This window comes from Ambystoma mexicanum, chromosome 14 (assembly GCF_040938575.1).
Source record: "Ambystoma mexicanum isolate Mex_15411 chromosome 14, UKY_AmexF1_1, whole genome shotgun sequence".
NCBI classification, from domain to species: domain Eukaryota; kingdom Metazoa; phylum Chordata; class Amphibia; order Caudata; family Ambystomatidae; genus Ambystoma; species Ambystoma mexicanum.
The window spans coordinates 102,881,372-102,894,024 of record NC_090940.1 but is presented as its reverse complement, the minus strand read 5'-3'; the positions used below and the strand labels follow the sequence as shown (position 1 = coordinate 102,894,024).

The window sequence follows — 12,653 nt, the reverse complement described above, 5'->3', positions numbered from 1 at the left end:
TATGCTATACCAATGCAGAGAACAGTGCAGGAAATCTGTCCATCCCTCTGTTGGAAGATGTCTGTGAGGATGCACTGGTCACCTTGGTACACCCCGCAACTGCCCCCGCTAAGAAAGACTAGTTCGACCAAAAAGTACATATCCCCAGAAAGCACTGCTGCTTGCTTCTGCACCCAACCCACACCAGACTTTGTTGTCTCTGCTGCTGCCAAGAAAAGGTCTGCTAATCCATCGTCATCCTAATCTGTCCCTGCAGACAAGAAAGGTAAGCGCCTCAACTCCTTTGGTAAAAAGATCATTACCACTGCGGCTACAACTATCAAGGCGGCAAATGCAATGGCCATACTCGTACGCTATGATCGCGACCTGTGGTACAAGATGGATCCCCTGCTAGAGTTTCTGCTGGATGACAAGAAACTAGAGGCCATGGACATCTTTCATGAGGGCAAATTGACATCAGACCATGCTATCACAGTCTCTGTGGACATCGCCAATACTGGTTTTCGCCAGCTTGGAAATGGAGCGGTTCTATGCAGGCAGGGTTGGCTCAAGGCCACAGACTTTAGAGCTGATGTCCAGTCCAGGGTCGTTGATATGCCCTTTGATGGATCTGCACTTTAGGGCATTATAGCAGGACTTCATGGGATAACTGCTTCACGTACCAATTCTCATCCTCTTACAAGACCCCATACTCTTCAGGGGACCAGTACAGAAATATTCCCAGTCCTACAGGGATCGCAGTGGTGCCGTGGCTCCTCCCAATCTAGGGGCCAGTCCGGCAAACAGACATGACCAGCCTAGGACCAGGTCCTCCAGCTTCAGCACCCCGTTGGGAGGACGACTGTCAAGGTTTGTCGAAGAATGGGCAAACATCACAACCGACTAATGGGTGCTATCCCTCCTCCAGCAGGGCCACTGACTGGAGTTCATGGACTAGCCACCGGACATTCCTCCGGCACACAAACCAGAAATGTTGCGGCACCTCTTGCTATAGGAAGTACAAGCTCTGCAGCTAAAAGGAGCAGTGGAGAATGTTCCAAAGGAGGAACTGGGCAGAGGAGTCTACTCCTGCTACTTCCTGGTAAGGAAAAGATCACTGCACAACAAGTCAGGGGGTTGGTGGCCCATATTAGATCGAAGGGTGCTCAACAAGTTCCTAAATGCACAAATGTTACGCATGGTCGCACTGCAGCAGGTGTTGTCCCAGCTACAACAAAGACTTCTTGGCGTCCTTCGACCTTGAGGCTCACACCGGCACCACCTACGCTTCATGGTGGCAGGAGTACATTATCAGTTCAAGGCCCTTCCATTCGGTCGGCGGTTGTTTACAAAATGCGTTGCACCAGTGGTGGTGCGCCTGCAACGGATGGGAGTTCGCATCTACCCATATGTAGATGACTGGTTGGTGAGTGCCCCCTCCTATCCGCTCACAGAAACACCGCCACCATCCAGTGTCTACAGTGGCTGGGTTTCTCCATCAACTTCCCAAAGTCATGCCTGGTTCCATCGCAACAGGCACTCTATCTCTGAGCACGACTCGACACCCAGACTTGCACCGCCAGGTGCACTGTCTCAGCAGCGCTCAGTTAATGCCAGTCCGCAACTACAAATCCCTGCTGGGGATGTTGTCATCATGCATCCTGTTGATCACCAACTGGCCGTTACGCATGAGGCTGGTGCAGGAATTCCTGGATGCCCGCTTGATCTATGCCTCAGGGTGCTGGGACGACCACATTGTTCTGACACCGGTTTTCAGGCAGAGCCTTTGCTGGTGGTCAGTGAGTGAACATCTGGTGCAAGGCGCCCCCTTCAGGTTGCCAGAGCATCAGACCACCGTCCCAACGGACGCTTCACCGGAGGGCTGGGGTGGCCACTGTCAGGACCAACATACCAGAGGCCTTTGGTCAGAGGAGAAAAAAGTCCAGCACATCAACCTGCTTGAGCTACAGGTGATTTTTTTTGTGGCCCTCTAGTCTTTCCTCCCCCTCCTGAGGGGAAAGGTGGTACGGATTTACACCGACAACAGAACATTAGTGTTTTATGTCCGCAAGCAAGGAGGAACAAGGTCACCACAGCTTTCCAAGGAGGCCCAAGCCCTGTGGCATTGGGCTCTGCAGGACAACATGTTTCTCAATCCTCTTCATCTACCGGGGATTCAGAACACTCTGGCGGACTCCCTCAGCAGGGTGTTGTGCTCTTGTCACGAGTGGAAACTGCACAATGACCAGCTTCACCTGTTTCAGACGTGTGGCACTCCAGAGATCGACCTTTTTGCCACCTACGAGAACAGTCCCTGCAAGACCTTTGCCAGCCAATTCCTCCATCCGGAGAGCTTGGGGGAAGCCTTTACATTTCCTTGGGAAGGGAAGTTTCTGTATGCATTCCCCACAGTTCCTCTGCTGCCTCGAGTCCTACACACCTTCATACTGTATCAGTGCAAACTGATATTAGTGGCCCCTGTGTGGCCGACACAGTTTTGGAACTCTGACCTCCCTGCCCTCTCGTCAGCGGTGCCAATCAAGCTGCACCCGCACCAGTCGCTCCTGTCCAGGACCTGGGGGCGTTGCTGCACCACAACCCAGCCTCACTCAATCTGACGGCCTGGCTCCTGTGTTCTTAGAAGTCAGAGCTCTGTCCCTTCCGCAAAACTGCCAGGAGGTCCTGGGCCAGGCAAGAGCTTTGTCCACCTTGTAGTGCTACAAGAGCAAGTGGAAACCTTTTCAGCAACCTTGGACCATCCGGCCGGAGGATCTGTTGCCTTATCTGTTGTCCCTGGCTCAGTCTGGCTTTACGCATTCCTACATTACGGTGCACCTGGTGGTGATCTCCAGGTACAACCGCTCCGTAGGGGTCAGCGGCTGGTGAGGGATTTCTTGCATGGGCTGTTCTAATTTTTCCACCTGTCCATCGCCCAGCTCCAGTGTGGGAGCTAAATGTACTACTCGCAAGAATCATGAAGCCACCTTTCGAGCCCATGCACCAAGCATCCATTAAACATCTTTCCTGGAACACAGCGTTTTTGGTGGCAATAGCTACGACCAGGCGAGTGTGTGAAATCCAGAAGTTTTCCTTGAAACAGCCCTATTTGACATTTCACAAGGAAAAAGCTATTCTATGTACTATCTCTACCTTCATACCTAAGGTGCCATCCTCTTTCCATGTCAGTGCGTGGTTTTGGCTGTGTTCTTTGGCACACGCACGCTGGATGTAGTGCATGCCCATAAGTACTATGTGGTTCGTACTAAGCCATTCAGTACAACTTATCAACTGTTTCATTTGGACCTTTGGGGCCAGGAAAGGCTCTCTCAAAGTCCTGAATTTCAAGATGGATTGTAACCTGCATCTCATTCTGCCATCAACAGGTCGGTAGACTGCTTCACGGCAGGCCCCGTGCGCACTCCACCAGAGCAGTGGCAGCAACCACTGCTTTTCTCTCCGGGAATCCCGCTGCCTGCCACCTGCCGTGCAGCCACCTGGAGATCGGTGCATACATTCACCAGGTGCTACTTTGTTGACAGATTCCCCGAAAGAGTCTAGTGTTGGCCACTCGGTTCTGCAGACCCTTTTTGCGCGAGGTTACTAAGTCTCCAGTGATAAATTATGCTGGGAGCTTGCCTCCGCCCATATGTATTGTTTGAATACTGCTTTGTAATCTATTCACAGCATGTGAAGCTATGAACAATCCAATGCTGGAGAAAGAATTAGTTACTTCCCTGTAACTCCAGTTCTCCAACATTGGTATCTTTCATAGATTCACATGCAATCCTCCCACCTTCCCCACGTGGCTCATCTTTTGGCTCTTACTGCCACTAACATGCGCTTGCCAAATCTGAAGATGGCCGACAGGGGAGGAGTTAAGGGAGATGTTCCTAGTGGCTGTGGGCAGTATGACCCAAAATTACTGTAATAGAGTACAAAAGTGACTGGAAGTTTTCAGTTTAGGTTTAAACTGCTGTTACCGAGGATTCCCAGCCTGACGACAGGGAATATTCACAGCATGTGAATCTATGAAAGATACCAATGCTGGAGAAACAGAGTAACAGGTAAGTAACATATTCCTTGTTTATCGTTCACTTTAAAGTTAAAGCCCCTTACCTTCCCCCACCCATGGCCAGTAACAGCACCTATATAATTAGTCTGTTCACCAGAAACGTATCTCATTTAAGCAAGCTGTCTCCTCATTGGCTGCCTGTAATGAGGTTCTCTATGGTAGAGTGGTCATCGACCTTGGTTCCAGGTTGGGCAGTCAGATCTGCCACCACCACCGTCAATGTTTCTGTGGCTGCTCCTTTTCCACAGTTTTCCTTTCGTTTTACAAATTATCAAACCGGAAAGCAACTTCTTTACACCTATATTTCTCTTTAACAATAAAAACCGAAAACATGGAGCCATATTAATAACCTACAAATTCCAATACTACTAGCTGCTCACAGCGGCCTGGTATGGTTGAGATCTCATATCTGCCATGTCGGGTATTATTGGTGTGGCGGTCGGTTAGGCAGCAATGAAGATGGTAGGACACCACCACCAGCCGTGTGGATACGTTTTAAGTGATTGGGTCTTTATTCGGAATTCACAGTAACTCTTCCCTTACAGACAGGCTGATGAGGAAAGTAAAACAATGGCCAGTCTTCACTTCTCCCATAGGTCTTTAGCCGACTTTGCTGCACCCTTAGAAGTCGGTCTCTGCTCATGATGGTTTGTTAAGGAAGTCTCCTCCATGGTTGCTCTTCTGGGTAAGTCGTATAGCACTCTCGCCTGCTTACAGGGCTTCCTGGGCGTAAGCTGTCATTGGGGCAGCAGGGCTCGTTGGTTGCCTCGTTGGATTCCTCTGCTTACAAGTTGCTGGATGAAGAGTGGATCTAAATGTGATGCAACTTCACAAATCCCTTCTTCCCCCCGTTTATGCCTATGTCTCTTATACTAATATTCTATGCCAGGGGCAAGTTCACAAATCCCTTCTTCCCCCGTTTATGCCTATGTCTCTTATACTAATATTCTATGCCAAGGGCAAGTTCACAAATATCTTCTTCCCCCTTTTCCGCCTATGTCTCTTATACTAATATTCTATGCCAGGGGCAAGTTCACAAATCCCTTCTTCCCCCGTTTATGCCTATGTCTCTTATACTAATATTCTATGCCAGGGACAAGTTCACACAACCATTCTTCCCCCTTTTCCGCCTATGTCTCTTATACTAATATTCTATGCCAGGGGCAAGTTCACAAATCCCTTCTTCCCCCTTTTCCGCCTATGTCTCTTATACTAATATTCTATGCCAGGGGCAAGTTCACAAATCCCTTCTTCCCCCGTTTATGCCTATGTCTCTTATACTAATATTCTATGCCAGGGACAAGTTCACACATCCATTCTTCCCCCTTTTCCGCCTATGTCTCTTATACTAATATTCTATGCCAGGGGCAAGTTCACAAATCCCTTCTTCCCCCTTTTCCGCCTATGTCTCTTATACTAATATTCTATGCCAGGGACAAGTTCACACATCCCTTCTTCCCCCTTTTCCGCCTATGTCTCTTATACTAATATTCTATGCCAGGGGCAAGTTCACAAATCCCTTCTTCCCCCGTTTATGCCTATGTCTCTTATACTAATATTCTATGCCAGGGACAAGTTCACACAACCATTCTTCCCCCTTTTCCGCCTATGTCTCTTATACTAATATTCTATGCCAGGGGCAAGTTCACAAATCCCTTCTTCCCCCTTTTCCGCCTATGTCTCTTATACTAATATTCTATGCCAGGGGCAAGTTCACAAATCCCTTCTTCCCCCGTTTATGCCTATGTCTCTTATACTAATATTCTATGCCAGGGACAAGTTCACACATCCATTCTTCCCCCTTTTCCGCCTATGTCTCTTATACTAATATTCTATGCCAGGGGCAAGTTCACAAATCCCTTCTTCCCCCGTTTATGCCTATGTCTCTTATACTAATATTCTATGCCAGGGACAAGTTCACACATCCATTCTTCCCCCTTTTCCGCCTATGTCTCTTATACTAATATTCTATGCCAGGGGCAAGTTCACAAATCCCTTCTTCCCCCTTTTCCGCCTATGTCTCTTATACTAATATTCTATGCCAGGGACAAGTTCACAAATATCTTCTTCCCCCTTTTCCGCCTATGTCTCTTATACTAATATTCTATGCCAGGGGCAAGTTCACAAATCCCTTCTTCCCCCGTTTATGCCTATGTCTCTTATACTAATATTCTATGCCAGGGACAAGTTCACACAACCATTCTTCCCCCTTTTCCGCCTATGTCTCTTATACTAATATTCTATGCCAGGGGCAAGTTCACAAATCCCTTCTTCCCCCTTTTCCGCCTATGTCTCTTATACTAATATTCTATGCCAGGGGCAAGTTCACAAATCCCTTCTTCCCCCGTTTATGCCTATGTCTCTTATACTAATATTCTATGCCAGGGACAAGTTCACACATCCATTCTTCCCCCTTTTCCGCCTATGTCTCTTATACTAATATTCTATGCCAGGGGCAAGTTCACAAATCCCTTCTTCCCCCTTTTCCGCCTATGTCTCTTATACTAATATTCTATGCCAGGGACAAGTTCACACATCCCTTCTTCCCCCTTTTCCGCCTATGTCTCTTATACTAATATTCTATGCCAGGGACAAGTTCACACATCCCTTCTTCCCCCTTTTCTGCCTATGTGTCTTATACTAATATTCTATGCCAGGGGGAAGTTCACAAATCCCTTCTTCCCCCTTTTCCGCCTATGTCTCTTATACTAATATTCTATGCCAGGGGCAAGTTCACAAATACCTTCTTCCCCCTTTTCCGTCTATGTCTCTTATACTAATATTCTGTGCCAGGGGCAAGTTCACAAAACCCTTCTTCCCCCTTTTCCGCCTATGTCTCTTATAATAATATTCTGTGCCAGGGGCAAGTTCACACATCCATTCTTCCCCCTTTCCCGCCTATGTCTCTTGTACTAATATTCTATGCCAGGGGAAAGTTCACAAATCCCTTCTTCCCCCGTTTATGCCTATGTCTCTTATACTAATATTCTATGCCAGGCGCAAGTTCTCAAATCCCTTCTTCCTCCTTTTCCGCCTATGTCTCTTATACTAATATTCTGTGCCAGTGGAACTCCCTGGTGTCAGTCTTTGGACACAGAGCATTTCTGGTGGAGGAGTGGCCTCACCCTGTAGGCCACTGGTAGGGTGGGTCGCTGGGGTATCTTTTACACTCTTTCCAGAGCTTGAGGAGGGTTGTAAGCAGGCCTCATTGCCATCCCAAGATGAGGTAAGTCAGAAGGGCTTCTGAGTGCTGGGTGGAGTTTTGACTCACCACCCTCTCTAGGATCTGAACCTACTACCCAAGCCTGTCTGACTGATGCTCACTTTTGCCTGGCGTCCTGTCACTAGGCGTTGCCATTATTCCTTCCACCTTTTGCTTGTTTCCGCCCTCCCCCATGCCCAGGCAATGGATAGGCTTGTTTTCCCCCTCTTTCACTATCCCTGCATCTCAAAGAGACCACCCAACATCATCCTTCCTAGTGTCTTCTGCCCTTTCTCTCACGCCCTCTCTCGCTCTTTTGCCCCACTCTGTCGCTCTCTTGCACCTCTCTGTCTCTGTCACCCCTTCCCTCCCCCCGCATTGTTCTCTTGCCCCTTCCCTCCCCCTCGTCCTCTCGCCTTCATTTGCTTGCTAGTTCTCTCGTGCGTTGGTTGGCTTTGGCAATTTTTCTCTCGTTTGCTTGCTCTTGCTAGCTTGCCTGTTCTTGCTCTCTCTCTACACCTCCTGCCCTCTTCTGCTTGTTTTCATCCTCCCACCTGTACTGTTCACTCTCCTATTGCTTGATGTTCACCTCCACCTTCACGTCTCTGCACGCAGGCCCTACGCCATTTAATGATGGGCCCTGCCACCTGGTTTTAGTGTTTATTGCCATCCGTATGTGTCCCTGGCCATCTTTTCTTGTGTCAGCGTATTTGCTGGCATCTCTACTTGAGAGGGCTTGTCTACTGCCATCTCATTGTGGGGGCGGGGGAGTTGCCTTTGCTTGTTGTGGGGGGCGTGTCTGTCTAATTTTGTTGTGGTCGCGTGGGCACTGCCTTCTCTTGTTGTGGGGTCGAGGGCGCAGACATCCCTTGTTGATGTTGTGGGGGCTGCCATCCCTTGCGGGCACCACCTTTGATTGTGCGTCTGTGTGCACCTGCGCCACCCGCGTATGCGCCACCCTTTGTTGTTTGTGCGTCCTAATGTGCTTGCGTGTGCCAGTCGCCATTGTTGTTGCTCTGCTCGTGCTGCCATCTGTTTGTGTGCCGCCCTCGTATGGGGGTATGTGCGTGTGCATGCACCAGCAGCATTGTGGCATGGGTTTGTGCTGCGTGCATGCTGCGATCTGTTATTGTTCTCGTGTATGTGCCGTCATTGCTGTTTTTAGTGTGCATGGTGGGCGGGGCTGTGACTGTGTGTGAGGAGCACTGCTGTGCATGGGGTGGGAGCCTTCACAGACATCCTCAGCTGTTTACATGGATAGGGTTGCGTGACCTGGACAATTACCTGTACTACTGGATCGCCTAGTTGAATTCACCACATAATGAAAATCTGCGGATCTGCAGCACGATCCTTCCTGTCGCACACACACTTGCCAGAGGAATGTATTACTTGAAGTTTGTGCATCGGAGAGGGATGCCCGCATGGAAGATCCATTGTTCCTGGTGAGTAGCTTCCCCTTCCACTGGCCATGCTATTGGCTGAAGACTTGAAGTAAGTTATTCTGGGCAACTCTGAACTCCCTGAATTCCAGGTGGTTTAGATATTCACAGCACCACACAAACATCTGGGTGAGTTGGCCCCCAATGAGTTCACCCAGTTAGTCCAGTCCAGTCTCATCTGCATTAGAAACAGACAAAATACCATGCATTGTGAGGGTTGAGTGGGAGACTTTTAAAAAGGCAAAAAAACAAGCTTCACTGCTCTACATGGACATCTGTTTTTGTGAGTCAGTATGAAGGTAGACACATCAAATGTATGTTGAAGAAAGCTTGTATTTTTATTAATAACAACTATTATTGACCACTTGGGAAAATAGGTAGAACAATGCTCTCTTTTGTTGAGATTTATATTCCATAGTATTAGAAATGTGTTGGTCTATGTGGAAGAGAGTTTTCCTGCAGAAGGTGGTGGGAATTCAGAAAGAGTGCAATGCTAATAGGATGATTTGTTTGACAACAAAAAGCTGAATTGGGGGGAATGGCAAGTGTGAGCATGTTTGCCTGGCAGAGCACACCCACGTAATCCTTTGTGGATTTGCCTGGAGAAAAACATTGCCACTTATCTCTTTTCTGATGTGAGAAGGTAATCCGGGATTAGGGAGGTGGCCTGCGCCTCACCTTGCCTGCTTTGGCAGCGTGTGTCTGTCTGTGGGCAGGAATCTTTCATGTGCTAGTGACGGAGTAACCGCAGGCTTAGCGCTAATGCTCTTGTTTCTCCTTCCAGGCCCGCGGCTCAACAGGTGGCAGGAGACGGAATGATGCTGCCGCCGCGCAGGAAGACCACGATAAACCGTATGTCTGCGACAGTAAGTAGGCTCGGCACCTCCCTCTATCTGCCCACTTCCCTTGTGTCCTCACCCTTCACCCAGCTCGCTCAAGCCAGGACAAAGCCAAAAACTCCTGGTTTCTACAGCCGTTGCACTGCTTCTAGCGGCCAGGCATGCCTTGGTTCCTGCCGTGCGACATGCATGTATTAATGTTTTAGTTGTCCCCCATCCTCCCATTGTAAAGATTCCAGGCATCTGTATTTTATGCCTCCTCCCACCCCCTTTCTATTCCTCACCCTCTGCCCAATCAATCTTTGACCTTCTTCCCCTTCAACCTATCTCTGCAGTTTCTTCCATCCATGTTGCATTCTTTAGCTTTTTCTCGAATTTATTTTGTATCTCCATCTCCCTCTCTTGCTTCGCTTTCCCACTGTGTCCTCTTTAACCTCCTCTACTCCTCCCACAGTTCACATTTGCATTTCCAGAAAACCGGCTGTTTGATCATGTTACAGGTTAATTGTTAGCGTTGTGGTTACCTCGTGTCCCTCTTCTTCCTTGGCCTTATTTTCCCAAAGACCCCACTTCCTTCTGAACTAAGCAGTTTCATGTTCCCTCCTCTTCCAACGCATCCTTTTCTTTTTGGGTCATTTGCTCTACTAAATGTTTATCCCTGCACAGTCCTAGCATCCTCTGCTACCATTGTCCCATAGCTCACTTCCAGCCAGATGTCTAGCGCCAGACTCATCTCTGTACAGCCAGAAGACTGGCTTTCACTCCCACCTTTGATTTCAGGTGAGAGCTCAGAATCGCATGGTGTACCCGAGCACAGCGTGTGGGTTAAAACAAGACTCCACTATCTTAGGCTTGCTACAAAGATGCTTTGCCATGCTGCCATGTTTCCACATCCGACATTGAGTTGGGTGAGAGCCAATTTGGCAATCTCCAAAACTTGAAAAATTCAAGATCTCTTGAGATGATCGGAAATATCCCCCTCAATCTCTCGAAGTGAGTCCTGGCATCGTCAGGCATTGTTGTCCTCATCTAATCCCTGAAAACCCCCTCACACCACCTCCTGTTCCCATCCAGACATCTTAAAACCACACAAGCTTCAATAAGAGCATTGAATACCTCCCTTCAGCCCTTTCCCCGCCGCCTACCCCGCTGTAGCTTTAGTAGCCTGCCCCTCACCCTTCGTCCCCCTGTATCAGTCCATTTTCAATTACCCTGCCAGATACGCTTTCTCGCCCCCTTTTCTCCTCTGCTGGCTTTTCTGTTTTTTCTTAGTTTTCAGAAAGTTTCAACCTCTCTTGATCTTTCTCTCTCTCTGTTTCAGAAACTTACAAACAAAAGTTTAGCTCAAAAACATCCGACAAAGGTATTTTACCATTGTTGCCTCTTATTTAAAGATAAAATATATAACTTTCTTCAATTTGTTTTCCTTCATATCCTCTAGTCTCCTATTTCAAATAGTAGCAATAGTTAAAAGTCAGTAATACCTATGTTAAAACATGTGAATAGTGTCCTTGCTACAGGCGAGCTGTGTTGCATAAACAAAACTGCTACAGTTTAAAGGCCACCATGTCCAAGTGCCTGTGTGATAAGTTTGCCCGCAAATCCAACACAGATTGCTATAGTTTTCTTTACGGGCAGACTCTGGTTTGGTTGAAGGGCAGTATGCAAACAGTTTTGCAAAACAAAATGACACTCTAAATGTATAGAAATATTCCGGGACAACATTATTGTATCGTGGTCCCTATGCAAATCAGGCTGTTTGCATATATGTCGTTAAGGCGTAGCAAGTGGTCTGAGTCTCACCCCCTTCCTGAGGTACTTGGAATAACATGACTGTGTATTTTTGAGAATCTAGATCTTCTTTTTCACTTCATGATCTTTGTCATTTAATCAGACTTGGCATTATTCATGTTAAGTGACAGAACTGCATCTCCGCTTACCACTACCTTACGTTTATTCATGTCGTTTTGTACAGTACTATTTGTGGAAGGGAACGTCTTCAGGTCACCAGGGAGGAGGGTGCAGAATGTGGGGTGGACTGCCTGGATTGGAGGGTGGGAGGGATCAGGATACTGTGGCCTAAGGTCTTTAAGCAGGAGACAGAGAAAGGAGTGTACCATTCAAGGCAAACCCCATGGATTACAGTCTTTAATGTGTAACTGGTGCATAAGTGCTTTTTCCCCCCAGTTCCTTCTTTTGATTGATTCTAGCATCAACCCAGGGGATGCAGTGTCCTGGGCCAAGGATTAAGAGCAGTTTTGTCTTTGGGTTCCTCCAAGAAGTGTAGTGATTCCAGGTGAGGACTACAGTTGTGGGAGGAGTTCTGAGAATGGTGCCTCTGGTTGGGTGTGGGCAGCTTGGCTCACTCGGAGCAGTCCTTCAGGAAGTGCATGGTTTTCAGTTTTTCTAAAATGGATTCCCTCTGGAGTCGGAGGCTCGGGGGCAGTTTGTTCCATTCCTTGGGATGGGCCATGCCAAACCTGATAGCTCCTGAGTGCTTCTGCTTATGACTGGGCACGGAGGTGTGCCAACCCTGGAATACCAGGATTGACACCTGTCAGGTAACGCAAAGGTGTATCCCACTTTAGTACCTCTTAAGTTTTTTAAGTCCCCTGTGCCAGATTGTTCAGTGGACTGTACACAGGAATGTAAGCTCCACTCTTGGTGCAAGAGGTGGCGTGGAGATGTTTCAACAATGCAGACATCTGTTCCCTTCTTTTAAGGCCCAGGTCCAAACAGGCTTCCCTGTTCTGTGCATTCTGCAGTTATCCCATATTGCCTTTAGGGATTCCCACATAGAGTCCCTTGTAGTAGCCAATATGGACAAGCTAAAAGTATAGACTATACCTACTCTTCCTGCTGGAACTCCAGGAATGGAAGGATTCTGAGCCTGTAAAGTGGGCAGTCTGCAGTCCTGCCCAATGCATTCGTTTGGGGCCGGAAGGTGAGCGCTGCATCCAAGGTAATCCACAAGTTTCTGACTGTTTCCACTGCTGTATTGGAGTGCACAGTTGAGAAGGCAAGTCAAAAGGTAGGCTTATGATTTTGGATAGGCTGCAGAACAGAGTCTTCCTGTTGGGCCTAAAAGGTGCTCTACGTTTCTTACTCGGAAGGATTTGTAC

General features: G+C 48.1%; 1 protein-coding gene across 6 annotated transcripts in view; it reads left to right on the top strand.

Annotated features, from left to right (window-relative positions):
* DPF3 (double PHD fingers 3) overlaps nt 1–12,653 on the top strand; it is a 773,243-nt gene that overhangs the window by 638,216 nt on the left and 122,374 nt on the right. For 3 of the 6 annotated variants that reach the window (XR_011283928.1, XM_069638611.1, XM_069638610.1), the window contains exons 6-7: nt 9,477–9,558; nt 10,853–10,894. Coding sequence is in view for 4 of the 6 variants with exons in the window: in XM_069638611.1 (XP_069494712.1) it covers nt 9,477–9,558; nt 10,853–10,894 (124 nt within the window). In the remaining 2 variants the exon portion in view is untranslated. The remainder of the gene's footprint in view (nt 1–9,476; nt 9,559–10,852; nt 10,895–12,653) is intronic. The other 3 variants (XR_011283929.1, XM_069638613.1, XM_069638612.1) reach the window with 1 other exon arrangement.